The sequence below is a fragment of the Artibeus jamaicensis genome, unplaced genomic scaffold (assembly GCF_021234435.1).
Source record: "Artibeus jamaicensis isolate MK-2021 breed Jamaican fruit bat unplaced genomic scaffold, CSHL_Jam_final scaffold_833, whole genome shotgun sequence".
NCBI classification, from domain to species: Eukaryota; Metazoa; Chordata; class Mammalia; order Chiroptera; family Phyllostomidae; genus Artibeus; species Artibeus jamaicensis.
In genome coordinates, this window is record NW_026522056.1 from 3,049,635 (window position 1) to 3,076,274 (window position 26,640).

At 57.7% G+C, this 26,640-nt stretch overlaps 1 protein-coding gene across 1 annotated transcript in view; it reads right to left on the reverse strand.

Moving 5' to 3' along the window:
• Positions 1–309: 309 nt before the first annotated feature.
• GAS6 (growth arrest specific 6) overlaps positions 310–26,640 on the reverse strand; it is a 45,734-nt gene continuing 19,403 nt past the window's right edge. Inside the window, exons 5-15 of the mRNA XM_037125680.2 lie at positions 20,469–20,591; positions 19,361–19,483; positions 15,246–15,368; positions 14,275–14,396; positions 12,827–12,945; positions 12,267–12,456; positions 9,183–9,347; positions 7,804–7,972; positions 3,377–3,549; positions 1,903–2,131; positions 310–855 (exon numbers count right to left, since the gene is read on the reverse strand). Of these exons, the coding sequence (XP_036981575.2) occupies positions 701–855; positions 1,903–2,131; positions 3,377–3,549; positions 7,804–7,972; positions 9,183–9,347; positions 12,267–12,456; positions 12,827–12,945; positions 14,275–14,396; positions 15,246–15,368; positions 19,361–19,483; positions 20,469–20,591 (1,691 nt within the window). The 3' untranslated portion in view covers positions 310–700. The remainder of the gene's footprint in view (positions 856–1,902; positions 2,132–3,376; positions 3,550–7,803; positions 7,973–9,182; positions 9,348–12,266; positions 12,457–12,826; positions 12,946–14,274; positions 14,397–15,245; positions 15,369–19,360; positions 19,484–20,468; positions 20,592–26,640) is intronic.

Here is a 26,640-nt window from a genome sequence, read left to right on the forward strand (position 1 = left end):
GACAAGCAGCGCCAGCCCTGCGCCTGCCCTCGCCCCACTGAAGCGGGGTTCCAGGGGCCAGCCTGCCTCCTCCCTAGCAAAGTGGGTTCTTCTCTCGCAGAGGGGCAGCTCCACGGGGGCTGGTGGCGCAGGCTGGCACCGGGGAGCTGCCGAGGAGCAGGCAGAAGTGGCGTCTGGGCACAGGCCTTTCTCTGCCTCTGCCTCAGCCCCGGCCCCGGCCCCACAGCGTGAGTCGTCCCTTCTCTCTTTTCACTCTGAGCGATGGAGCACTATAGATAGATGCAAAGAGCAGAGGCTACCAACACAGAATTAAAAAGGTTTCTGTAAATATTTTATTTTCCCCTATTTTTAGGTCAGAAAGAAGCATCTGGTAATAAAAATAACAGAGAATTATGTTCCTGGGTCCCTTCTGGCGTGCGCAGACCTCCCGCCGCCACTCTCGGGCTGGCTCTCGGAGCCCAGCCTCACGCAGGACGCCTTGGGGCTTGGGGTGTTTCTGGGTCATTAACATTAGTCTTCTCAACTATTTACACATATATTACAAGGTAAAGAAAGGTCTCAAAAGAACTCAGCTTGCAAGGATTCAGTGTTTCGGAAGCTGCTCACGCAGGGCGGGCTGGGGTGCCTGACACCGTCCCTTCCTGCTCGTTTTGGAGAGGAAGTGTGAGGAGTGGCCTCTTGTGTTGCAGCAGTGGTCAGTCTAGGGGGTGGCCTGCTTGACTGGGGGACAGGAGTGTGACGTGATGTCGCTGTGTTTGTAGGCGGCCTCGTCCAGGTCCAGCGCCTTCTGGTTGACCTCCAGCATCATGCAGCCGCGGTAGAAAGCAGTGACCGGCACCGAGGTCACCGGCACATCTGGGACGGGTGGGGGAAAGAGCAAACACAGTCTTAGGAGGCTGGGCTCCCCACCCTGCTGTCCCCTGCAGCAGTGCTTGCTGGCACCAGGGGTCCCTCTCAGTCCCTGGTCTTTCTCCTCAAGGGCACTATTTCCATTGCTTCCAGAACACAGCCATCCGGCCTGGCTACGCGCTCAAAGGCAAGCACTAAACATCTGCCAGTCAGGCTTTGGCGAGAAACCCCCAAGGAAGTACACAGATAGTCAAGCCAGTTAAATAAATATTATCTTCTTCTCGGCCCAGCTGAATCATCCACGCTGCTGGGCTCCCCGGCCCTCTCACCCTCTTCAAAGCTTTGTTTATTGAGACTAAATGGGGTTTGTGTCTGGTAGCCAAGGCAGAAATCCCGCTACCTGAAGCGAGTGAAAACCTGCACCGCACCAGGGGCGCCGACGGAGACTGGCTTACGTAACAACACCTGGCCCTCGCCTGCCTTTTCACCATGTTGCCCTGATCACTCGGCTCGTGACAGGCAACACGGGCAAGGACACCCTCCCTCTGATGAGAAACACGTCCTGCCCGTCTGTAGGAAGCAGCTGCACGCTGGCCCTCCCTGGACTCAGGGGGAGCTGGTGGTTACTCTGTTCACTGCTGCGGCAGCTGGGCACCAGGGCTCAGGGAGGAAGGCAGGCCCGGGCCCCTGGGGCACCTGATTCCAGCCTGGCCCCAGCAGCTGGGCCTCCCCGTGGGTCTGGGCCGGAGCCACTGTGGCGCATGCTCAGCTGGGTGCTCCAGGAGGATGTGGAGGGGCGGGGGCGGGTTCAGGCCAATGCTTGCTCCCAGGGAGCACGTTCTCAACCTCAGCTGCTAACCTGCCAAGCTGGTGCCGACAAACATGAAGGCAGCACAGTGCCAGATGACAAACCCACCTGTGCTTTCTCTGCTGTAAAACAAGAGTCCACCCCAGTATACAAAGTCCCAGGTTTGGTTTGGGGTAAGCGAGTTGGGGATGGTCAGGACTGCCAGGGCCCGCACCTCCAGGCATGCAGCCTGCAGTGAACCCTACCTGGCAGTCCCCCGACGAAGGTGAGCACAGAGCCCTGCAGGTGCCCCCCGAGGATGGCCAGCCTCTCCTGCAGCTCTGCAGGGCCCACTTCACTCTGGCCTTTCGTGCCGTCAACCACCAGGGTGGCTCCATCCTTCTTCATGGAGATGGTCACCACGTGCTCTTGGCTGTCGCAGACCTTGATCTCCATCAAGGCCAGGGTGACATTCTCCACAGCCAGGATGACCAGCTGCAGGGGAGAAGCACACCTGAGCGTGCAGCGGTGAGGACGGTGCAGCCCCACAACTTACCCCTTCGTGTGCCCTGTCCTGGGCTAGAGGCCTACTGGTCTCCCACGCCCCAAGCCCTCTTTGGGCGTGGGGGTCTCCCGCAGGCCATGGGGCATCACAGGAAGCCACCAACACAGAGCAGCAGGTACAGGCAGCAACTGTAAACAACCCAGCAGGCAGCCAGGCCCGCAGCCTGGGGCACTCATGCTGGGCAGCACACGCAGGCCTCCAGCACCACGGGCCAGAAACACATACTGACAACAGAGCAGAGACAGTGTGACAAGCAGAGGCCATAATCGCACGCTGACAACCTAGAGCAGAAACTCTCTACAGCACCGGCGGTGCTGCCCTCTCCTCTCCCTCACTCTCCGCACCTGGGTGGTCACCCCAGCTGCTTATCCCAAATGTCAGGGGCTAGTGTTAAAGGGACCCGTGCCTTGCGGGTGGCGAGTGAGTCCGGTTGTAAACCAGTTTGTGCCTAGTCCTGGTCAGCAGAGGAGCTGGACTGCCTGGAGGACAGGCTGGCTCGGCAAACACACACCCCTCTGGGTCAGCCACGTCTTCCCACTTTGGACAGAGGTGAGAGGGTAAAACCTATTTCCAGTGCCTCTCAGTTGTTCTCTGAGAAAACAGTCAGCCCAAGGACCGGAGACAGTGGCCTCGGAGTCAGGAGAGAGTGGGAGAGGTGGGGGCTGCGTCACGTGGACAGGGCAGGCTGCATCTGTGTCCAGCGTACTCAGGGCTCTGCCTCTGTCGTCCAGGGAACGATGTTCCCGGGGGGTCCGGGCTGTACAACTCAGTTTTCAAGAGAAAATGGAAACCTGAATTTGGGAGCAAAATCATCTGACTTAAAGGTGAACAACTAATTCAAATGTCTCTAAACCACTGAGCCGGCCAACTGTGTAGGCGGGAAAGTCACCCCCCCACCCACACACAACTGGCTCGAAGGCCCCTGGCCTCCCCAGCCTACAACGGTGGGGACATACAATTGTGGCAGGTGATCTGTGTCCATGTCCCCAAACCCAGCTTGGCTGGTTAGACTCTGCTAAGAGATGTGTGGGGACAGGACAGAACTTCCCGAGGTGGGCGCTGAATGACCTGACTCCAGGAAGGGCTGCTGGGGCCCTGCGGGTGCACAGCCCCAAGGGCAGATTGCTGGGTGCTGGGGCAGCCCCTCCGCCCCCAGGCAGGATAGCACGTGGTACCTGTTTTTTGAGCTTCTTGGTGGAGTGGTAGTCGACCAGGGCCACAGAGAGGGCGACGGTGTGGTTATCGCCCACCAGCGCGAACAGCACCCCCGTGTCCGTGGCGGGGCGAATCCGAGCCACGACCTCTATTTCCCAGGTAGTTTCGGTCCCAACGTCCGGGGATGTCCGTGCTGCAAAGAAGGCGGCGCATAAAGAAGCCATACAAACGAGGGAGAGCTGGGAGTGAGCGGAAGCACCAGCAACGGCTCCCGGCGCTGCCCTGGGCAGCGGACATGCTGGCCTGGCTGCGGATGCAGGTGGGCAGCCGAGCCACCACTCGGTGTGGAGCTTTTAAGAAGGTGTCACTGTCTGAGCCCACAGCCCTCCGTGGGAAGTGACAGGACAGCCCGCGCCCTTGTTCAGGCTCCACCCATAGTCCAAAGGCACTGGGGCCACCCGAGGACGGCTGCTCCTTCCTGGCCATGCCAGCACCCAGCTCCCAAGTGCCCCTGTGAGTGACCAGCGGACCACACACTCAGACCCGCTGGGACCGCAGTGCAGGCATGCCACGTGGGCTTGTGGGCGTCCCCCTGGCCTGGGCCCCCTCCCTTCCTCTCTTGCAAGACTAAGATCTTTCTGCAGAACATGCTGGAGCTTCGTAGCTCTCCACGGCACCGCGTCTCGCCCGCGGCTTCCGTGCAGTTCTACAGGGTTGGAAGTACTTTGAATCGAGAGTTCGAAAGCAATGCAAATAGAAGCTGCCACTAGCATCGTCCCAACAGACTACATACACTTTTATATTCTGAGTTGCGATTTTTTTACTACTCTAAGGCCTCCGTGGAGTGACTTTAATTTATATGTATACTATGAGTATAGTACGATATGAATGATATGACAATCATATATAATGTATCTACGTGAAATATGTATATAGTATCTACCTATATCTTACACAAACAGCCCCCCAAACCACTTTTGGGTAGAAAGGGCTGCATCCCGGTTCTCGGAAGACAAAGACCGCCCATGTTTCCTCCTCCTGTCTGAACCGCCTGCTGATGAAGACGCCAGAAGAAAGCCTCTTCCCTCTTGGTTTTGAAGTGTTTCTGTTTCAGCAGAACTTCAGCATCCTGAAGAAGGAGCGGCGTTTGGGCCGAACGACACTGAGGCAGTGCCCGCACGTGCTCCAGCTGAGGACAGGGTTAGTGTCAAGGGTGGATCATGGCGCTGGCCTCCATCTCTTCCCCACTGGACTGTGAGCTCCTCTACAGATCTGTGGCCCCATCCCTAAGTGGGGTCTCTCAGTGAACGGTCAGTTCTCAGTAATTGGTCATTGAACTGAATGCAGAGAATTAGAAAAATAACCACACACACACACACACACACACACACTCTCTCTCTCTCTCTCTCTCTCTCTGTCGCCAAGTTTTCCCTTTACTTGTGAAGGAAGAGAGAAGAGCGTTTGTTCTCTGGCATGTAAGCTTCCCCTTGATGGGGTTCAGCGCCTGGCTGCCTGTTGGAGCATTCTGAAGGCACCAGTGCCTAAGTTCTCCTAGGGTGTTTTCTCGGGCACAGGATGGGCTCTGCCACGCGCCCCATCCCACCCTGGGCTTCGCGGACTTCGGGGCCTAGTGCCTCCAAACCGATTTTGAACAACCACAGTGGAAGAGGACAGGACCTGCAGTTTCCTAATGAGTCTTTTCTGTGCTATAGTGGACATAAATGGCATAGTTCAAGATTTATTAAAAATGCAGAGAGTTCTAAAACACCAGTTGGACTTTGCTGTCCATGAAACGTACAGACCAAAAGCACACAGCAAAAACGGTAAGCAGACTGTACTGTGTATAGTAATGGGAGCGTCTGCTGTCACTGCAGACCATGCCTGCAATGTCTTCATTACGCCATGGAAAACATTTATAACGTTAATTGAAAAAAGAATGAAATGTTTTACACTACATGATTTGATATGAAATGCCATAATGATGTCCTAGCTTTGTATTCATAAAGACGAAGACTAAAGGAATAACGCATGCATTGTATTAGGAGGTACGATTAGGAGCGAATGGTTCTTTCCCCCCAAATACCTGTAACGACATGGTACTTCTCTGACAATTACAGCGAAGGTATGAAGGGGGATGGTGACAGGACGTCTTGAGAGAATGCCCTGCCTCACTAAGGAGCAGGTCTTATCGCCTCTGGCTGGATGGACCCTCCCTGAACTTGGAGGTCCCGCTGGGTGCTGGAGGTGACGTGTGCAGGTGAGGTCTGAGGAGAGAGCAGGCTGCCTGCCTGGGCTGATGAGCAGGGGCAAGACTGAGTGTGGGTGTTTAACCACGAAAGGAGTTTAGGAACAGGCAGGGGCTGGGGACACCCCAGTGGGATGTTTGCAGGGTGGGAATGAGGAGAGAGGCCCAGCAAAGCCAGAACTGGCCCCAGGAGAGGTGGCCATTGCAGCACCGCTGGGATCCTGGGCGGCCGGGGCCACGGAAAAGGGAGCCGGGGTGCAGGCCAGGAGCCAGAGGGGCTCAGGATGCACCTGGCAGAGCTACCAGACGGAGAAGGCTCTGGACATGCTTTCCATGGGTGTGCTCTAGGGGCCAGTGAACCTGCTGAAAGAGCTTGCACAATTCTGTGCACACGCTTCCCTGGGCCAGGACATGTGGCTCTCCTCACCTGCTCAGGCTCAAAGCCGCTCAGGGCTACGAACCCAGGCAGAGTATTGAGTGAGGGCTCCAGCTAGAGTGTGTGCTCCAGAAGCAAAGGTTAACTTAAGGAGAAGATTAGGGAAAATCTTGTGAGTCCAGAATCAAACAACTGAATTTCTTAGCCATCTACCACTCATCCAGTCTTTCATACCAATGTCCTCAGAACGGTGTCTCTAGTGGGTTGGCCAAAAAGTTCATTTAGTTTTTTCTGTACGATGGCTCTACTAGCTCTTAGTTGTCCTTAACTTCATTCGGAACAATTTTGTTAGATTGTACTGTGACAGCTGTCATATCAGCGTGCATTTTTAAAAAATCAAAAATTTTGTGCAGCCATTTTAATACTGAAGATGGAAGAAGATAAGCAACATTTTTGGCATATTATGCTTTGTTATTTCAAGAAAGGTGAACAATGCAACTGAAATGCAAAATAAGATTTGTGCAGCGTGTGGAGACCACTGTGACTGACTGAATGTATCAGAAGTGGTTTGCAGAGTTTCTTGGTACTACTGACATTTTGGCAAAATAATTCTTTGCTGAGGGGCTGTCTTATACATTGGAAGGTGTTCAGTAGCACCCCTGGCCTCTACCCACTAGAAGCCAATAGCAGGAGATAGTCAACATACTCAAAATGTCCAAATCAATAATGTTATTGCTGAAAATGAAAAATGTGTCTTATTTTATGGGAAAACCATATACAGAATTTTTGGCCAACCCAATATCATCAGGCAATCAATCATACAATTTGGAATGGTAATTCATTTCATGTAAAGTTTAAAGTTTACGTTTCAATGAATGCTCATGTGTCAGTATGTTAGGACTGGTTTTACTGTGAATTGTCACTAATTTGATAATAAAAGGCAGGAGACACATGTGTTGTGTTTTGTTGTAAGGAATTGAGGGCCCTGCTTTACAGAAGCCGGGAGGGTGTCTGGTCCCACCTCTGCAGCTACACCCACTTCCTAGGCAACGCTGCTGATGGACCAGGCCTCCCCACCACCCTCAGGTCCAACCCTCAGCATTCCCAAACGTGCTCTCCGCGTGCACAGACTGCGTTCAGGGCCCCGGCCTGCCACACCTGCCTGCCCTCTTCCCGCTGGGTGTAGGTATCTCGCACCAGCTTCTTGTGCCTTTTGCTGGTTTTTTTTTCCTCCAGGTATAAATGAAAAGCTCCTTTGTGGCTTTAAACATTGGCTTGGCAAGCCTCAATTCTCCTGAGAATGTCAGCCTTTCTGGCAGTGCTCCGGGCTGGGCCACCGGCTTCTATGCCCTAGAGGGCCTCGCTCCTTCTCCGGTTCTTCTCTGTCTTTGAAAACTGGAGGGCCCTGGGTCCTCGAAGCAGTCATGCTGCCATTTTTAGGTACTGCCCCCATTTTACTCCTCATGAGTCTGTGATGACTGCTACATGAAGTACAGGTTTGGGAGTTTCTCCATCCACCTGGACAAACCTACGCTTTTCTTGTCTTAGAACCTTCTGCAAAGCGCCCTCTTACAGACTTCCCATCCTACCAACCTCCACATCTCAGCCACCGCAGCACCGGCAGGGTGGCCGTCCTCTCTCCACCTGTCATTCCTTCCTCACTGGCTAACTCACCCCGCTGCCCGTGCCCCGCAGCTCACAGTGGGCCCAGCTTCTCCCCGGCACTGTCATCCTGGGTAAGAAGCTGCTTCGAGGCTTTCCTGTTGGTTAGTGTACACTGGCTCACTGTACAGCCACAGCCATCCCCCCCGGGAGCCGAGACTTACCGTAATCGAGGCTGTAGAAAGCAAATCCGCTCCCGGGGTAGAAGGACCCTTTCTCCGTCACAGAGAAGCACTGCATTTTCGTGTTCAGTTTGACTGTTTCTTGGATGGTGGTGTCTTCACCGTTCATCAAATTCCAGCTCCTCACGCAGCCATCCAGGCGGGGGTTTATCTGGAAAGACAGAGAAATCCCAGTGGCTTCCCCGGGGCACACAGGCTCCCAGATACCAAGATGAGACCCCATGGTGGGTGTGGCCTCGTCAGATAAGCGGGCTACGCTCCGGGCTCGGGCACGTGGAAAGCTACTGCAAATGGACAAATCCTCCTGGTGGAGGTTGTTTATCTCATAAAGGGCACTGTGCTTGCCAGATGACTCACTGTAGGGTGCCTCTGAGTGGCGAGCACGCGGTCAGTCCTTTCCGTGCAGGGTAAGGAGACTACATATCAAGTAGTGAACCCCACTTGCTCTGTCTGCACTGGGTGTCCCCACTCACACAACAGAGTGGGGAGCACTGACCACCTGCTGGAGGGGTACAGGACAAGGCAACGCGTACAGCAGCTGTGCCCGGTATCCTTACCCGGACCCCAAAGGCGCCCATGGAGGTAAGTTTGGGGGCCAGAAATACTGATTCAAGCCCAGCCATCCACTTTCTATGTGGTTTTGAGCGAATCAGGGCACCACAGCTTTTATCTGAGAAACGAGGAGGGATAAGGGCGGTCATTGGGAACTATGGGACGGAACTATGGGAACCGGGGCCGGACACTGGAGGTCGTGTGTCGGACGCCCCTGCTCTACCCCTGGAGGGAAGGTGGTGCTAACGCCACCCACTGTCGGGAACACCAACGCACTCCTGACTCATTCTCGCGTTGGGTGTGGATTTCATCCTGACAATGCCAAAGACTCTGGCCATGGACAGCGGCATGCTGGGAGATGGAGACATGGACGGGGCCGAGGCATGTGGGACGGGGAAGGGGAGGAAGGGCAGGACTTTGAACATGACCAGTACTGACCTCCCCACTGGGTCTTTTTCCCCTACGGAAATCCCGGCAGGGTTAACAACCCAAATGTTCTTGGGAATTGTCCAAAAAAGTTGATTGCTCTTTTTGTTAAAGAGTAATTTCATTGTGTTTTATCTCCACTGCAAAAATAGACATTTTCATTATCAATTCATTTGAAAAGTCAAGTGTGTCTCAGAGAAGGAGTTGGTGAGATTCAGGACACAGGCTGCACCTGCTGCTTGTTAAAGTAACTCTGGGGAACTTTACCTTTCTCCGGATCCTTCGCCAAACCTGGTGAGCGCTAAACACGTGGCAGCTCACGCTAAACCTCGTCTTCAGACTGATCCCAGGTTCTGACCCCAGGGACTAATGGCGGCACTTACAGGCTGGATGAGGTCTTTCTCCTTGAACGGAATGCCTCCCACGGTCAGGTTCAGGTGGTACAGGCCTCTGTCCAGCTGAAACAGATCCCCTGCCACCACGATCTTCATAACAGACTCCTTGTTCACCTTGATGACCAGACTCTGCTCCAGCTCCTCAACGGATATCTAGGAAAACCAGCGCTGTGAGAGGTGGGAGTGCACCTTCTGAGGGCCACCCAACCTGCTGTTCATCACCACCTGGGACCCAGAGACACCAAACCTCAGGCTGACAGCGCTCGTCACCTACACCTCCTCAGAGTGCCCACGCAGCCTCCATGCAGCTGGCCCTGTGGCTCAGGCTCTGACGGGCCCCCCAACACTGCTGCCCCTCCCACTGCTCTCCCTGCGAGGGAGCCCACTTGGGGCCACTTCTCTCATCTCGTGTCTTAGAGCCCCTTCCCTAAACCTCAGCCAAGGAGTGGGAATTACGCCCAATGTCGCTGCCCCCCTGGGTCAGCCCAGCCCCGTTGTCACCACCCCACTGGGTCAGCCCAGCCCTGATGTCACCGCCACACTGGGTCAGCCCAGACCTGATGTCACTGCCCCACTGGGTCAGCCCAGCCCCGATGTCACCACCCCACTGGGTCAGCCCAGACCTCATGTCACCACCACACTGGGTCAGCCCAGACCTCATGTCACCGCCCCACTGGGTCAGCCCAGCCCCGATGTCACCGCCCCACTGGGTCAGCCCAGCCCCGATGTCACCGCCACACTGGGTCAGTCCAGCCCTGATGTCACCACCCCAGTGGGTCAGCCCAGCCCCGATGTCACCAACCCACTGGGTCAGCCCAGCCCTGATGTCACCACCACACTGGGTCAGCCCAGCCCCGATGTCACCACCCCAGTGGGTCAGCCCAGCCCTGATGTCACCACCCCAGTGGGTCAGCCCAGACCTCATGTCACCGCCACACTGGGTCAGCCCAGCCCCAATGTCACCGCCACACTGGGTCAGCCCAGACCTGATGTCACCACCACACTGGGTCAGCCCAGCCCCGATGTCACCGCCACACTGGGTCAGCCCAGCCCCGATGTCACCGCCACACTGGGTCAGCCCAGCCCCGATGTCACCGCCCCACTGGGTCAGCCCAGCCCTGATGTCACCACCACACTGGGTCAGCCCAGACCCGTTGTCACCGCCACACTGGGTCAGCCCAGCCCCAATGTCACCGCCACACTGGGTCAGCCCAGCCCTGATGTCACCGCCACACTGGGTCAGCCCAGCCCCGATGTCACCACCACACTGGGTCAGCCCAGCCCCGATGTCACCGCCACACTGGGTCAGCCCAGCCCCGATGTCACCACCACACTGGGTCAGCCCAGCCCCGATGTCACCGCCACACTGGGTCAGCCCAGCCCCGATGTCACCAGCCCACTGGGTCAGCCCAGCCCCGATGTCAGATGTCACCGCCACACTGGGTCAGCCCAGCCCCGATGTCACCGCCACACTGGGTCAGCCCAGCCCCGATGTCACCACCACACTGGGTCAGCCCAGCCCCAATGTCACCGCCCCACTGGGTCAGCCCAGCCCTGATGTCACCGCCACACTGGGTCAGCCCAGCCCCAATGTCACCGCCACACTGGGTCAGCCCAGCCCTGATGTCACCGCCACACTGGGTCAGCCCTGATGTCACTGCTCCCCCATTTTGGTCCTTCTCATCCTTAGGTGTGCACAACCGAAGGCAGAAAAACACGTTTTATCTCTAAACTTCCCACACTCCCTCAGTCCCTGGCACACACTGAATGCTGAACAAACAGGAGTCCGTTCTGAAACTTTCCATTCTTTCCTACTTTCCCTGTAGAAAAATCTTTAAACCTATTCCTCTGTGCAGTGTGTCTTCCAATTTTCCAGCAATCTGTCGACTTCCTCTTTGTCGAACGTGGAAAAACATTTACGTACTTGGGTCTGACTTTGGCTGGAAAATGTGGTGTCTCATGTGGGGCACTGCTGGGGCAGGGCCGGTTAGAAATGGGGAAGAAACCCTCCACGTGTGAGGGAGGGGGCGGCACTGTCCACTGACTGGTCAGGCTTCCCCCAGCTTTCTCACTGCAGGGCACTGTTCCCGACCCCACCCAGGACCCCTCGTGCCCCACAGCCTCGGGGCGGGACATCTGCTTCAACCCCTGAGGCTGCCTCCTGGCAGATTTATTGTTTTATCTGTAGCTTTGCTGCTTTGGAGATACTTGCACTTTAAGAGGTCAGGAAAGAGGGAACTAAATAGTACTTGACAGGATGGAAATATTAGCAAACATGTACAGCGTTTTTATTCCCAGAGGCTGGGTGAAATTTTTCATTTTCTTTTCACTTCTACAGGAAAAGAGAATGCTTTTCTCATTTCTCTTTCAAGTGTTCATTTCCAAGTAGGCAGCCTCTGGGCTGCAGGGGGAGCCTGCTGTAGCACAGGCTGCTTGGCCCCGGGCATGGGACGCGGGACGAGGCAGCGAGCTACAAGGCTCGCATCTGGGGGACAGCTGCCCCCCGGTCAGGTCTAAGCAGGCCATTCTCCACAGAGAGGCACCCGAGGGTGAGTGTGCCCAGATTTCATTCAGCAGGAACAGAGCAGATTCCACAAGCTGGAGCCCAAGACGGTGCCAACGTGTCCCCTCTGACCCTGCCTTCCGCTGACAGGTGAGCCCAGCATCCCACCTGGAGCCTGGACAGGCTGCATGGACACAGGGGCAGGTGCCTGGGCCTTGATCAGGGTTTCTCAGCACCATTCACAGTCTGAACGAAGGTGTCTCTGCAGGGGGCACCCTGCGCTCTGCGAGTATCTAGCAGCGCCCCCTGGCTTTGACCCAGGGCCGGGCCCCCCACCCCCAAACTGTGCCTTCAGACATAACCAGGGATACCCTGGTGGACTCGCCCCTGCCGATGACATGAGGAGCTGACACCCCATCAGAGTGTATGCTTCCGGGGGGCAGAGGGCCTGTCCTGCCACATGCAGCACCCACTAACTGCTGGGCACGTGTGCGCACCAGCAACTGCCAGGGCCTGCATCCCAGCAGACCCTGGGCCGGCCCAGGAGGGGCAGGGGTGGCCACACTTACCGTCTGCCACATGCCGTGGTTGATGATGGGCCCGCTGCTGGTGACGCGGGAGACGCCGTGGTAGTGGAGCTGCAGCTCCAGCCGCCCGGCGCGCAGGCCCAGGACGATCCAGTTGTTGCCTTGATGGCCTCCGGCAAACAAGAGGATGCCTTCAGGGTCAAAGGTCCTGAAGTCAAACTCAGCCACCAACCTGAGGGCCAGCACCGAGAAACAAACCGGTTACACGCAGGTCCATGGGTCCGGCCACCTTCCCTGGGACAGCTCAAACTGGCCTTGGACAGAGAAGCAGGCCCGCAAGCCAGGGTCCCTGCAGACCCAGGCCGAGCCCCCCACAGGACCCACAGTGGAGTTCCTGGGGGAAGTGTCCAGGTGGCACTGACCCAGAGCCCAGCGCTGAAACTGTACTGTGGCCGCATCTGTGCCAAGACTGAGCTGATGGCCCGGGCGGCCAGGACCGGTCGTCTGTGTGTTGGCCCAGGGACGCTGGAGCGGAGCCATCGGTCAGCCACCTCCCTGGGGCCCTGCCCAGTCTGCTTGCCTTGTGGCAGGCACCGCCTCACCTCGTGGGCTGCAGCCTTTTGAAGCGCAGTCTGATCACCGGTGTCCCACTGAACATGCGGCCCAGGTACAAAGACTTCATGCTTTTGGCCACATTGAAAGGCACACAGGGCAAAATGTCCTGTCGGAATGGGAGCGAGGAGCGTCAGGCAGGGCCAGGCCCTGGTTCAGCCCCGCTGCCAGGTACAAAGGGCCTGTCGGGACGCCGGGGTGGCCCTCAGCCTCCCCCGACACCCCGCCCAGTGTGGGCCCCTGGCACACGCACCGGCAGCGCTGGGGCGTCCGTGCCAGCCCACCCGGCGTGCGGGGGCTTGCAGGCGAGGCTGGCCCCACCTCTGCCGAAGCCTTGGGCTCGGGCACCTACAGCTCTGGACGCCCTGCCAACGGCCCTTTTATTTTGTTAAATTACAAAAGATTTCAAACGTACAGAAAAGTATAGGGAATAATAAAAACAAGCTACGAATATTGTAAAATAAATAAAATACGGAGGCCGAGGAGACTGTTGTTTCTAGAAAGCTGCTATCCAGTAACATTTTTTCCTGATGTCCTGGGGGCGATTGTGGACATGCAAGTGTTCTGATTGCTAGAACTCGTTTGTATACTTTAGTTGATTACTTGGATCACTTTTCTAGGTTTTGCGTTACTTGTCTTGGCATGCATTTTATTTTTTTAAAAAAATTCTTCATGGCCCTGGCTGGTGTGGCTCAGTGGGTTGAGCCCCCGGCCTGTGAACAGGAAAGTCACCAGTTCAGTTCCTGCTCAAGGCACATGCCTGGGCTGAGGGCCAGGTCCCCCGTTGGGGGCGAGGCAACTGACCGACGTGTCCCTCACACATGAACGTTTCTCTCTCTTTCTCCTTCCTGTTCACTCTCTCTAAAAGTAAGTACAGAAAATCTTTTTAAAATAATTCTTCATGGATAATGACACAGTAATTGGGATTTTAAAAAATTATCAGTTAAGCAGCATTTGAAGACACAAACTCCTGAAGCTTGCCTTTACCAAGTTGAATGGGTCAGGTGTGCTTTTTAATTTCCTTCGTTTCTCTGGTCCCTGGAAGCCGCTCTACAGTGTGGCTTCTCCAGAGCCTGGAGAGAACAGTGGGGAGCCCCAGCAGGGCGACCAGAGACCCACAGAGTGGGGGGCGGTGCACTGGCCTCACACCCAGCTGCGAACCTGGGCAGATATGAGGGCGCAAGGAAATGCGCACTTCAGAGCAAATGAGCCGCGCTGCAGGCCCTCCCTGCCTGGCCCGTCCTGGAGCGAGCGGGCGGCTGGGACGTATCCCACATCGCTCCATGTGGCCCCACGTACACCAGGCCTTTCAGCAAGAGCAATTCTCCCAGCAAACCTTCCCACCAGCCGCTAAAGGGCCAAAAGAGGAGCTGACTTGGGCAGCCCAGCAAAATCGAGGGCAAGGCCAGAGCGTCCTGGCCCCGGGGAGGGGAGCTACCTCGCAGGTGTTCATGTCCTGGGACAGCTTGAGGCCCCCGCGTCCATTGCAGTGGCAGGCGTAGGACCCTGGGGAGTTGACGCAGGCCTGCTCGCAGCGTCCCTCAGCACACTCGTCCACATCTGCCAACCACAAGGGAAATGTCCCCGATCTCACTTTGTGCGACCGCACACACTTTCCGTCCGATCACACACATGGCCTGTGCACTGTGAACATCAATTCCGAACTAGGTGGCTCAGAAGGCCCCAACCCCCACCCCCACTCCCAGGACTCCCGCCCTGGACTCTGAAGTCCCGCTCAGCACCCAGACCCGGCCAGCCTCAGCAGTGCGTGCCTCCTCTGCCCTTTCCGAGGGGAGCAGATACTGTACAAGGTGAGGGAGGATGTCGGGACAAGCTAAGCCCACTGGCATGCTACCAGGTCAGCGAACAAAGCACATCTGTGCGAAGCGTGGCCTGAAGGCTTGGGGCAGGTTTGTGCCATGGACTGGAGTCCCTGGGTGTGTGAGGGGCTCGAGGGACGGGCCTGGAGGGGAGATGGAGAAGGGGCGGGGCTGGGACCACCCTATCATCTCCCTCAAGTTTTGGGCAGCTGTCAGGGCACCAGGTAAGAAGCTGGCGAGAGAGACCATTTCTCTGCACTCCCTGAGGATATGGCTGGGACTAACTGGGGAGGGAAGATCTCATCAGCCTGTCCCCAAATACAGCAGGTCGAGCTGAGGCTGGGGAGAAGGCTGAGTCTTCGGTAGTCCACAGGGCATCTTCTTGTGGAACCTCATCTCCGGGTCTGCAGTATCTGTGTGTCCAGAGAAGGTGCCGGCTGCATCGAGAAGCATGTGTGTGCATGTGTGTGTGGGTGTGTACACACAGGTGTGGTGGGCACATGCGCGTGTGTACGTAACAATGCACATGTCTGTGTGCAGTGCACATGCGCGTACACATGCGGTGCCTGCAGCGGCTGGGGTCGCGCACCTCGGCAGGCCTTGTCCTGGGAGCTGAATTCGTAGCCCTCGTCACACAGGCAGGAGTAGGAGCCCAGCAGGTTCTTGCAGTGTGCCTCCCCGCAGGCGTCTGGGTCTGCACATTCGTCTATGTCTGCAAAAGACCCCAGAGGACCCCGGCTGTAGCCCAGACTGACGGGGCAGATGCAGCCAGCCCAGGCCTGCCGGGAGTGAGCCAGAAATTTACCGCAGCCCCGGCTGAGGGGCGGGGAACAGGCAGCTGAGAGGCATCCCTGGTGCCAGGGCCCCCTGGTCCTGACCCTGCCCTCTTCCCTTCCAGCCCTTTGCTGCCTGACCCTTCGCCCACCCACTGGACTTTACAGCTCTAGGCCCACAGCAACCTGAGGGATGGAGGATGGAGGGAATTTCTGATCAGGGTCTTGATTGAGAAGGTTAATATCAGGCACTGGACAGAGCACTGCTTGGCCAGAGGTGTGCACAGAATGTTGTTTGCTTTAAATAACTGCAGTATGGGAAGGTCAAAAAGTCACCCCTGGGGGCCTTGGAGCCTCAGTCCCACCTAGCACCCCGCAGCCCCTTGCTCCCCTCTGGGCACCTGGACTCATCTCCCTACTCACACTGGGCTCTGTCCATTGGAAACCAAACACCCAGACTGACACATCCTCAAGGCTCTGTCCAGATGTTTCCACCCACTCTGCCATTTTGGCAACCAATAAGTAGAAAAACCCTGCAGTTAAAAACCCATTTCTTTCAGCAACAGAATGAATATCTAGAAAGTGCAATTGTTACTTCTAGAAAGTGTGATTGTTACTTCAAATAACATGTGACTCCTCGGACGGCAACATAAAGCCCTGGATTGCAAAGCTTCGCAACTGCTCCTCAGGCCTGGGGCCAGACACAGGCTTTCAAACACCAAAACTGTAAGACTTTGTTGGCAGATGTAAGATTGAGCCAACACCATCAGCACGCATTCCCCAAGGGAAGTGTGTCAAACCGCCAGGCTTTCCTTCCTCAGTACTGATCTGTGGCGATGCTTCTGAACTTGTATTTCATTTCAGGAGCCAGGCTGGCTAACCCCACGCCCGGGACCTTATAAACCTGGCTTCCCTCAGCAAGTGCGGCAGTGGGTTCAGCCTGGCACCAGCTGCACTGGGGACCCCAGGCAGAGCCCTGGGGAGCAGGGAGGAGACTGTCCCCCTCGCCCTGAGCACCACGCTCACACTTGGGGCTGCAGGGCCTGGGGCTGTGTCTGAGCAGCGGCCCAGCACCAAGGGTGGCTTATCAGGGCAAACTGACCACAGCAGATAGTAACCTGCCACAATCCCAGGGCCACCCTGCGGGCTTTACCAGCCTTCACTGCCTCCACAAAAGCTTCTGATCTGGAAAGAGGATCAGTCACCAGATGTTCCTGAGTCAGCAACCAGACAGCACTTACTGACCTGTCCCCACAGGCCACTAGGCATTGCTGCTGGGCAGAGTGGCCACAGCTGGCCTCTGCTGGCTACTGCAGGATAACCTAGACAAGGTTCCCTAAGCCCTAGCTGCCCAAGAGCCCCTGAAAGCCCTGCTAGGCCTGGATGGCCCCCCTCAAACTCCCTGACTCAGCTGGCAGGGAGGACCCCAGAGACTGCCTTGCTCACAAGTCACAGGGCTGTCACAGCAACACCAGGGAAGGGCCCGGGGCTGGAGCTTTCTCTCCTGGATGGAGTCTGTCCTTGCCACATCCCAGCAGACCCAGCACTGGGCCATCTCTTCCCCACAAGAAACAGCAGCTGGAACCCCAAATTCCAGGGTGCCCATTGTGACCTTAAGTCACCCCACTTTCTTCTCCTGGAGCAGCTGTATTGCTGCAGAACCTCCTGCAATGCAGCTCATGGGGCTGGGGGCCCAGACCGTGCCCCGACCCCCATCCTTGGTGCCTCCATGGCCTTAGCTGTCCCCACGCCATTCTCCTTCCTCCTCAACCCTCCTGACACTTTGCCCATTGAGGATGCCATTGTCCAACCATTAATCATGGAGCTCGATGACCCATGACAGCTGAACAGGCAGGTGGGTGGTATTGGCACTGGGCGCAGAAAGCCCAGACCCCACCGACCGGGGGCGCTGTGGTCAAGGGGCCCACCAGCCCCGACACAGGCGCCGACGCCCCTCCCCCATGGGGGCCTCCTCCGCTTCTCCTCTTAGGAGAGGGCCCAGCCCAGCACGCCTGCCTGGCCACACAGCCCGAGGCTGCCCAGTCCCTTCCCGGGGCAGCCGAGGGGAGATGGTGGACAGTCCCGAACCCTGAACCCACCAGCCCAGTGCCCCCTTTTTTCTTGCTTCCCAGGGTTGGTGCTTAAAGCAGGGGTTCAGGGGCTCCCGCCTCCTCTCTCCCAGCATTCAAGGAGGACGTGATGGAAGATTCAGTCTATTCCATGGTCCTCATTCCCCAAAGCGTCCTGGTCCCAAGATCCAAAAAGACATAGGGATGGCCAAGAGAAGGGAGCTGTGTGAGGCCAGTACCTGCAGGCACGAGGGCGGGGCTCATGCCATCACACCAGTTACTAATCAGCCATGCTAATGAGAGCACCTTTTGGGCCTCCTGACTCAGGCAGGTGCAGAGCCCCACCCTGCTGTCCTGCGCACTGTTCTGGGGGGAAAGGCCACAGGACGCAGGGCTTCTCTCGGACCACTGTGTCCCCCTCAAGCTCCCCGGACTTGGGGGGAGGATGAAAGGAGACTAGTAATATGGTCACTTGGGGTCTTCCCAGAAGGTTGAAGCAGGGCTCCCAGGGCTCGCCGGGGGCATCTGGAGAGCCCAGGAGAGGGCTCCACCTCAGAACCCAACTGAGTCTGGGCAGCCGCGAACTCCCCAGTGGCCGCAGGTGCGCCAGACACAACCCCCAAGTTCAAGAGCTTCTGCTCTGCGGGTGGGTCTTCAAGTAATAGTGAGACCCCTGGGTGCCGTGTGAAACACTTCTGCCCAACAAAGGCAATGTCCTCGGTTGCTCTTAAGATGAGGACATGCCTGCAGGGTGTGAGACCTGCCTTAGGGCATCACAGAGCCGTCAGCCCCTGGCCCGCAGCCCTGGTCTCAGGTCGAGGCGGGCCGGGGGAGGGGAATGGGTCACTCTGTGCCCTCGGGCGAACACTGTCACGGATGCAAAAATGCCTCCTGATCATCAGCGATGGGGGCCACCGATGTGGACAAAAGTGGAAGCTGTTTTCCAAGAGGGGAAAGTCTCCCTTGTCCTGACTCTGAGATCCGCCCCGTGGTGCCTGTTGCTGCTCTCCCCGAACTCCGTCTGTCCCATTTCCTGGGTGCGCTGCTGGCAGCACTGAGAAACGTGCCCAGACTCTCCGGGGCGCCACGGCCAAACAGACGTTAGCACGCCTGGATCGGAGGGCGGGGAGAGAGGAGGAAGCAGCCCTCTGAAACGTGGGGTGTGAGTCCTGGGTAGCCTCCAGCGGCTTTGACCAGGCAACACCACGACTGCACAGGAGCAGAGAGGACGGGGCCACAGTTCACAGTGTCCTTCTCAGGCAGGCACAGGGTGCCAGACCCTGGGGAACCCAGACCAGACTGCACGCAGAAGAGGGATGGGCTGCTGAGCTGCCTCCCGCTTTGCTCAGGGACTGGGTCTTTCTCGGAGGCTGCTGACAGCTGGGCAGGGCAGGGCCTGGGGGAGGTGAGCAGCGTGTGCATCGAGAGGTGAGACCCTGGGACGGGGGCCTCTGCCCCTGCCCACGCCCCGGAGTTATCCTGAGCGCCAAGCTGCACAGAGAAACCTGCCGGGCCGCGGCCCTGGACGGAGGCCCAGCAGCCACACCCGTGCAGGGGTGCTGAGCTCCGCCTCTGCTGGGCTGGCCTGGCCCACGGACACAGTGACTCATCCAGTGTGAGGCTGTGCTGGGCAGCTCTCTCTGGCTCCTGACATGCCTGGGCATGTGCTGGTTCTTCAGGACAACCTCCTCCCTCCTCTCCAGGGGCAAAAGAAGCAGCCACCACTAGCAGCCTCTTGCAGAGAGCCAATGTGACTGACAACCTTAGCAATTGGTAATTGCCAAAATAAAAGAGGAGGAGCAGGGAGCCCAGGAGGGGAGGGGAAGGGCTGGGAAAGCCTGCCAGTGGACCCAAGGCCTTACCTTGGCAGGTCCTGCTGTCCTGTGAAAGCACATAGCCACTGTAGCAGGCACAGTGGAAGCTGCCTGGCTTGTTGTAGCATAGTTGGTTGCACCCCCCGTTCTTCTGGCTGCATTCGTCGATATCTGGGCACACACAAGACACAGAGGGACTGGGGAGAGCCCAGAGGTGACACGCAACCCGCCTCGATTCTGTGGCAGCATCTGCGGGTCCACCTCCACTGCATCCACCCTCGGACCATGGGCAGGAGGGGGTGGGGGGCTGCCTGGGCCCTGGATGCTGACCATCCCCTGTGCCAGCTCTGTAGCTGTCCAAGTGTGCATGGGGCTGGGGCAGGAGTCAAGAAGTGCCCAGGTGGACATGGCTGGGCAGCCACAAGGCCCCAGCTCAGTCTGGCCAGGCCCCACATGTGCTGAGCTGAGCCCTCACAGGCCGCCTGTGGGCGGGGCCTCCAGTTCAGCTCAGCTGCCCCGGGAAGGAGCTCCAGGAGGCCCTGAGCAGGGACAGGGCTCTCGGCCACAGTGAAGGGGTCCACCTGAGAGTCCTAAGCAGGCGCTGGGGGATATTTCTTGCAGCTTCTTTGTTGACACTGTGCAAGTGCAGACTCAAGGGAGGTCGGAGACGGAATCTTACTGCTTTACACTGGGCCTTCCCTTTGCTCCAGGCCTGCTCTTGGAGAGGACTCATTCCACTCCTCCCCAGTTCTCCCAAGGAGCTGACAGACAGCTTCTCAAGCTGGACAGTACCCCTGTCCCAAGAGGCAAAAGCAGGGCCTCCGGAACTGTTCAAACATTCTCACTCTTGGGATGACTCTGATGAGGGGCCGAGCACGCCCTGCTGGCCCATCTTCTCCCTCCTCGCCCAGGGCCTGAGTGGAGGCTGGCCAGGGCAGAGCTAACTCCTAGGACACCCTGTGGGCTCCTCCATGCCTCCCCGCTCCTGTCTCTGCCAGAACAGGCCGACACGGATGTGTCCCCAACTGGGGCACAGAGAGAGTTGAGGCAGGGAGAAGACACAGCTTCTCCAGCTTGGGGGTCTCTCAGGTGGCCCTACAGGGAGGTCCTGGCACTCACACCCTCAATCCTAGTCCCATGGCTGTGGTGGCCTTACCTTTGTCACAGTACCTGTCCCCCCAGCCGGCTTTGCACTGGCAATAGAAGTTGCCCATGAGGTCTTGGCAGACTTGGGTCCCCTCCTTGTTGCAGGGCTTTGGATAGCACTGGTCAGGCAAGTCTGGGAGGAAAGGAAGGAGATCACTGTGCTGAGCTGCTCCCGGCCAGCTGGGAGGAACCAGTCATGCCGGGCGGCAGCACGGCCTCTTGTCGGGTTCCCAGGAACACGGGTCCTTGGCAGAGGCACTCTGAGGCAGGCCTGGGTCACTGGGGTGCTCTCTACTGACCCAGGATGCCTACTTCTGGGTAGGAGTAGGGTCACAGGCCAGGCTGGCCAGGCCCCCAGCTAGTTCCAGGAAGGAGGGCCTGTGGGGCCAGGGCGTTGCAAGTCTTGGCCCACCAGGGAGCGAGGGAGGAGAGGGATGGGCCTGGCTCAGCCCCATGAGCTAAGACCTCCCAGAGAGCAGGTCAACAGAGCCCTGGCTGACCCGAGGGCCTTCGAGGCAGCTGAGGACCATTCCCCACCCCCAGCGGACGCCTCCGCCCTCAGGCCAGCCCCCGGCCTACTCGAATCATGAGTGCATGGACCTTCACCAGCATTCTCGCCGCTGGGCTGGGCCTCTGTGGGAGAATCACCCCCTTTCACCCAGAAATCTGCCTGTGCAGGACGGGGCATGGCCCCAGACCCTGGCCGCACTGTTGCTCCCACACCCTCCCACCGAGTCCCAGGGTGGCAGTGCCCAGCCAGGTATGTTCTGACCTGCTCTCTTGTGGAGACATCTGCCTGGGATAAACACATCAATTGCCATCATAATTTCCACTTGTTTTAGGCACTTTGGTTAAGAGACTGTCCCCGTGGTGTGGCTTCCAAGGGCTCTCCATGGGACAGGGAGCCTCTCACAAACACAGCTGAGGCTTCCACGACACCTGGGACACCTGGCTGGTGGGGGGCTTACCCCGCCTGTATGGCGATCACATGCTCCAAGCAGCTGAGAGCAGGGCACTTGGGGGGAAGGCGTGATCCTGCCCAGAGCCCCCAGAACCCTTCCACAGACTCCTGGCCGTGCCGCGGTGGGCCTGGCGGGCAGGGGCAGGCCTTCCCATCCAAGTCTCTGCCATCGCCGCCCGATCAGCAACACCGTCTGGGTTCTCAGAACACTGTGAAGAGGCTGCACTCCACTGGCCTGAGAAAGACTCCTGCCCACAGACACACACAACAGCTAAGCCACGTTCTGGGGGGCTGGGGAAGCCTGAGCTGGCCAGGCTCAGATGGCGGAGCAACACAGGCAGTTCCCAGGGGACAGTGGGCCCTGCCTCACCGCTGCTCACCTGTTGAGCTTTCAAAGCCTCTCACCCAGTGCGCTGCGCCCCGGCTCGGCCACTCCAGGCGCAGGGCCCACACTGACCTGCCTCGGCGCGTTTCACCCAGTTCCCACGGGGAGCGCCACGAGATCGTAGGCTCCAGAACAGCCTGCTCTCTTCCCTCACCTAAAGCCGCCCCGCCTTTGCTCCTCAAAGAACCTCTTGACTGTCTTCCTCTCATGGGCCTACAGACATTAAACATCTCCCGGTGACTGCTGTTTCCCCATTTCTCTTCTCCTCCAGTCCAAGGGACACAGGCCTTATTCAGCCCCCGACAGCACAAAGTCCATGGCTGAGGTCCAAGCTGAGGACAGGGCTGGTGCATTCACAGTGGGGGGTGGGGAGGGGGGAGACCCTCCAACCGCCCTCGGTAAACTCGTCGGTGTCCGTGGTGAGTGGGTATCGGCTACACTGACAACCGCAAAACAGTCTTCTCTTTGTTTTATTTTTGGTTAAGGGCAGCTAGGTCCACTTCCCCAGCAGCCCCGAGACTGTGGTCACCCAGACTAACTGGCTGTCAAAAATCCCCAGGACCAGGCAGGTGGCAGATCAGGCAGCAGAGGGGCAGGTGACATCAGGGGCGTGCCCCTGGGCCCAGCTAAGACCAGGTACACTCTAACACACAGCATCCACTATCATTCACACCTTTCACTAGTATTGTTTCCAAGGGCCATACATCCATCTACCTACCTGAATCGGGTATGGCTACTTTTTACATTTAGAAGTGAGGAGTCATCTTAGGTAATGTGGCAGGAGGGTCGATGCTCCTCTGACCCCGGGGGATCTAGGATGCAGCGGTTCTCCAGCTTTCCCTCTCTGCCGCCATCCCATCCAGACCTGAAGTCACCACTCATCCCACTGCCAGGCCACTGGGGCCAGGCTCAAGCCAACCGGTCCTCCAGCTGCTGAAAGCACCAGGCCAGAGTATTCTTTCTTAAAGTGAGTGGAATTTCCAGCCCAACTCCAAATTTGGGGACAGCATTTCCACCACAGGGCTTGCTCTTGCAACACAGCAGATTCCTGGCAGGCCTGTTCCCCTGCTGCCAGCTCTGGAGGCAGCGGGTCTCTGCGTTCCTCCCGCTCGAGTCCGCCCTCGTCGCCGGCACAGACTCCACACCACCCTGTGCTGTGTGCCCTCGGTGGTCCCCACGGCCCAGGCACCCCCGTCAGTCCTCGGGGAATCTGCATAATCGTGTCTGAAAAACGAACCCATGAGCCTCTCGTCAAGTTTGTCTTGTGGGCTTTCCGTGGCACACCTCAGAGTGGGCTTGCTTTGCCTGATCGCAGCCAACACAACAGTTGCGGATGTACAGACTGAACACAAAGTCTCCCAGGATCGCCGAGAGGCTGCCCAGTGGGTTTTGGCAGGGAGCCATACGTGCCTTCTACCCGTGAGCAAGTAGGGACTGGGTCCGGTGATCAGAGGAATTCGGTCACAGAACGGTGCGTCACTCGCAGGCTCCTCCCGCTGCCTTCCCATGCTCGCTGTACCGAGGGTCATCCTCTGGGGGCAGGGGGGGGTGGGGACCGCGAGGCCAAGCCCAGCCCCAGGACTGGGGAGATGAAGGGACTCTGAGGGCAGGCGGGCTGGAGGAACCAGCCGTGGGAGACGTGTGCCGGGCCTGGCCAGCACCCGAGCCTGGGTGGAGCCGTCGGTTCACCTAACACCCCCCAGGACCCTCGACACAAGGCCCAGATGGGCCCCCACGGGTGGGGAGTCGGGGAGGTGGTGTGAGTCTCCCTCTGACATGGTGGTTAAACACTAAAAGTTATTTCAGAAGGACACACATGTTCCTTTGGTGTGGAGCGCTGTTAACGTAATCTACAATTTGCCTAGAATGTCTAACCCCCACTTAAAAAAAGTTCAGGGTCTCTGGAGCTGAGGGGCCAATACCAGCTTCTACTAGGTGGGATTTTCTAAGAGATTCCTACACAACCCCCAGCCCAGTACAAAACCCCTCAGAGCCCCTCCCTGCCAGAACGAAGTGAGGAAAGCAGGTCTGCCCCCATCTCTCCAGTCCTGGGCTGGGCTTGGCCTCTCCCTCCCGGCCTCATGACAGCCAGTGCGGTGGCCTGGAAAGGCGGCTGGAGCAGCATGTGGGGACTGCGGTGGCTGCGGTGACCCGCGACTCCACGACCGAATTCCTCTGACCACTGGACCCAGTTCCTACTTGCTCACGGGTAGAAGGCACGTACGGCTCCCAACAAAAACAGCGGTGCAGCAAGGGGAGGAAATAATAAAGATCAGGGCTGGGTGGAAAGGTGAAGGGATTAAGCCAAAACCAAACAAAAAACCTGACCTCGGAGACAGACGCCACGGTAGGATGGTTACCAGAGGAACGGAGGGGGAGGAAAGGGTGGAGAGGGGAGGAAAGGAGGAAGGGCCACGGAAGGAGACCAGACTGGGGGGGTGAACACAAGATACACAGGCGACGTGTCCTAGAATCGTACACCTGAAACCTGCATGATTTTGTTACCCTCCGTCACCTCAATACATTCAATAAAAACAAAAACTCTTCGGGGTTGAGACAAACTTTTGCAGGCCCAAGGGCGCCCGCTTCCCCCACTCCCGCAGCCCCCCGCCCCCGCCCCTGCCTGTCCCCAGCAAGTCTGCAGAGGGTTCCCAAGCTGACTGACGACCTGTGACCTGTGCCCGAGGCAGGGCGTGGGAATGGAAGGAGCTGCTTAGGAGATAAGGGGCTTATCTTGGCCTTGAGGTGACTGTTGAAGGAGAGGGAGGAAGGAACTTGTTTGTTACTGTGGCCTGGAATTCGAAACATCTGCCGACAGCCACCAGGACGGAGCTCTCAGGTGCCTCTTCCCTCCCCACCCCCTTCCCCAAATGTGAAGGTGATGAAAGGTTATAACCTGGACAGCCCGCTCCAACGAGAGGACCAGGACCGCTGTTCTGACTGAGGAGAAAGTACAAAGGGACGCCCCCTCCCAAGGAGAACTGGGCCCGGGGCACATGAAACCTGCCCCAGGCAAGACAGCGAAGCCCAAGCTTCAGAAAGCGACGCAGGCGGGAAGCAGGCCAGCAGAGAGGGACCTGGGAACAGGGCAGACTGGCCCTGGTTGCAGGTCTGTCCCTGGCCTGGGGCTGGTCTGGGCTGCACACTGAAAGGTGATCTCTTTGAGGCTACTGTTTGATTTTAACAAGAATGGATGACCACAGCACTCGGCCACACACTGCCCGTGACCACCAGAGGCGGCTGTTTTCAGGAAGGAACGCCGAGTTGCCTGAATTGGTCCCAGCAAACTCGGGCCCGAAGGCACGTGTTCGAGGACAGCAAGACAGGGTGCACGTCCTTCCCGGACTGACAGCCCAACTCCCTGGCAGTCTTTACAGGGTTCCTCTTCCAGGACAATCTGTGTATTTGTGCAGTACCTCAGGGACTTCTATCCTGTCCAGGACTCATCAGCAGAGCACGAGGTCCTGGTCAGGTGCCTGGGACGATGTGCTTGGCCCAGGGAGGGAAGGGGCGAGAGGCCTGCTCGGGGTCCCAGTGGGTCCTGGGCTGGACGGAGAGAGCGGGCGTGGGAGGCAGCCTCCTAAATGCCAGAAACTGCATTTAGCACATCCGGCCCGAGCAGCGGCTGCAGGAGATTCTTCCTCCAAACAGCAGCTCCGGCAACATCTCTGGGATTCTCCCTCCTTCCTCATCTTCCAGGCTGCCGCCCAGGAGGAGAAGTCTTGGCCAATTACAAAATGGTCTTTGCTATTCAAACAACTCAAGTCACTTTAATGCCATAAAAGCTCTCGCACAGGAACCACACGGGCCAGGACCGCGGCGGGCTGGGCAGAACCCCAGACTGTGGATGGGTGCCGCTGGGACAAGGCGGCTGCCCCTGGAGAGACACGGACACGCGCGGGTCCGTCCTTCATCAGCAGAAGTCCCAGGCAGTCATACAGTTACATAAAACATTAGGTAACTTTTTTATAATCTCAGAAAACGGACAACTTAAACCCGGGAGCTGAAACAACCTAATGAATTTGAATACATTATCAAAAACTAAGAAACTGGTTTGGCAAATTGACAACAACAACAACAAAAAATGCTAACTGAAAACAAAAAGCCAAAATGACCCAACGCTGAAGTGCTCCCCTGTCTGGCTGAGGCCCCGGGAGGTCCTGGATGACCCCTGGGGAGGCTGAGGTCAAGGCCTGACCCTGAGGGGAGGGGCTGGCTCCAGGTGTCCCTCCAGGCACGGCCACGGGTTTTAGCTTCTCTGAGTTAACAGCCGCCTCTGCCCAGGAGGGAGCAGGGAGCCAGGCCACACAGCGGCACTCCTCTCCCTTTCTGCGTTAAATCGACCATTTCCTCTGCTCATCTGGCCTCCGCTGGCGCCTGTGCTGGGAGCAAGTCAGAGGAAGCACGGGCCAGCATGTGGACAGAGCCCCAGCCGGCCACGGGCTATGAGCAGTCCTGGGCCTGGTCAGCCTTCCAGGCTGACTCTGAAGAGGCAGGTCTGATGCCAGGCGTGGGAAGAGTCCTGCTGCAGGCGCAACTGGCACCTCAGTTCTCCCCACCCGCGGAACAGGTGCAGTGAAAATACCAACACCACGGGCTCGGTGCCCGTTAATCGGCCGCACTGCAAAGCTCCTTGGACCAAGGACGGCCCGAGTCAGGCTCAGGAGCAGTGGCCACACAGCTCCATGTGTGGGTTAAATTTTACGCAACAGGAACGCCAGTCTTCCTGTACGCCAACTTAAAGTAACATCAATGATAATAAAAAAATGAATTATGACCTGAGGGGGAAAACTGTTACCTTTAGTACAAATCTAATCAAAAGCTCTTACGAATTGA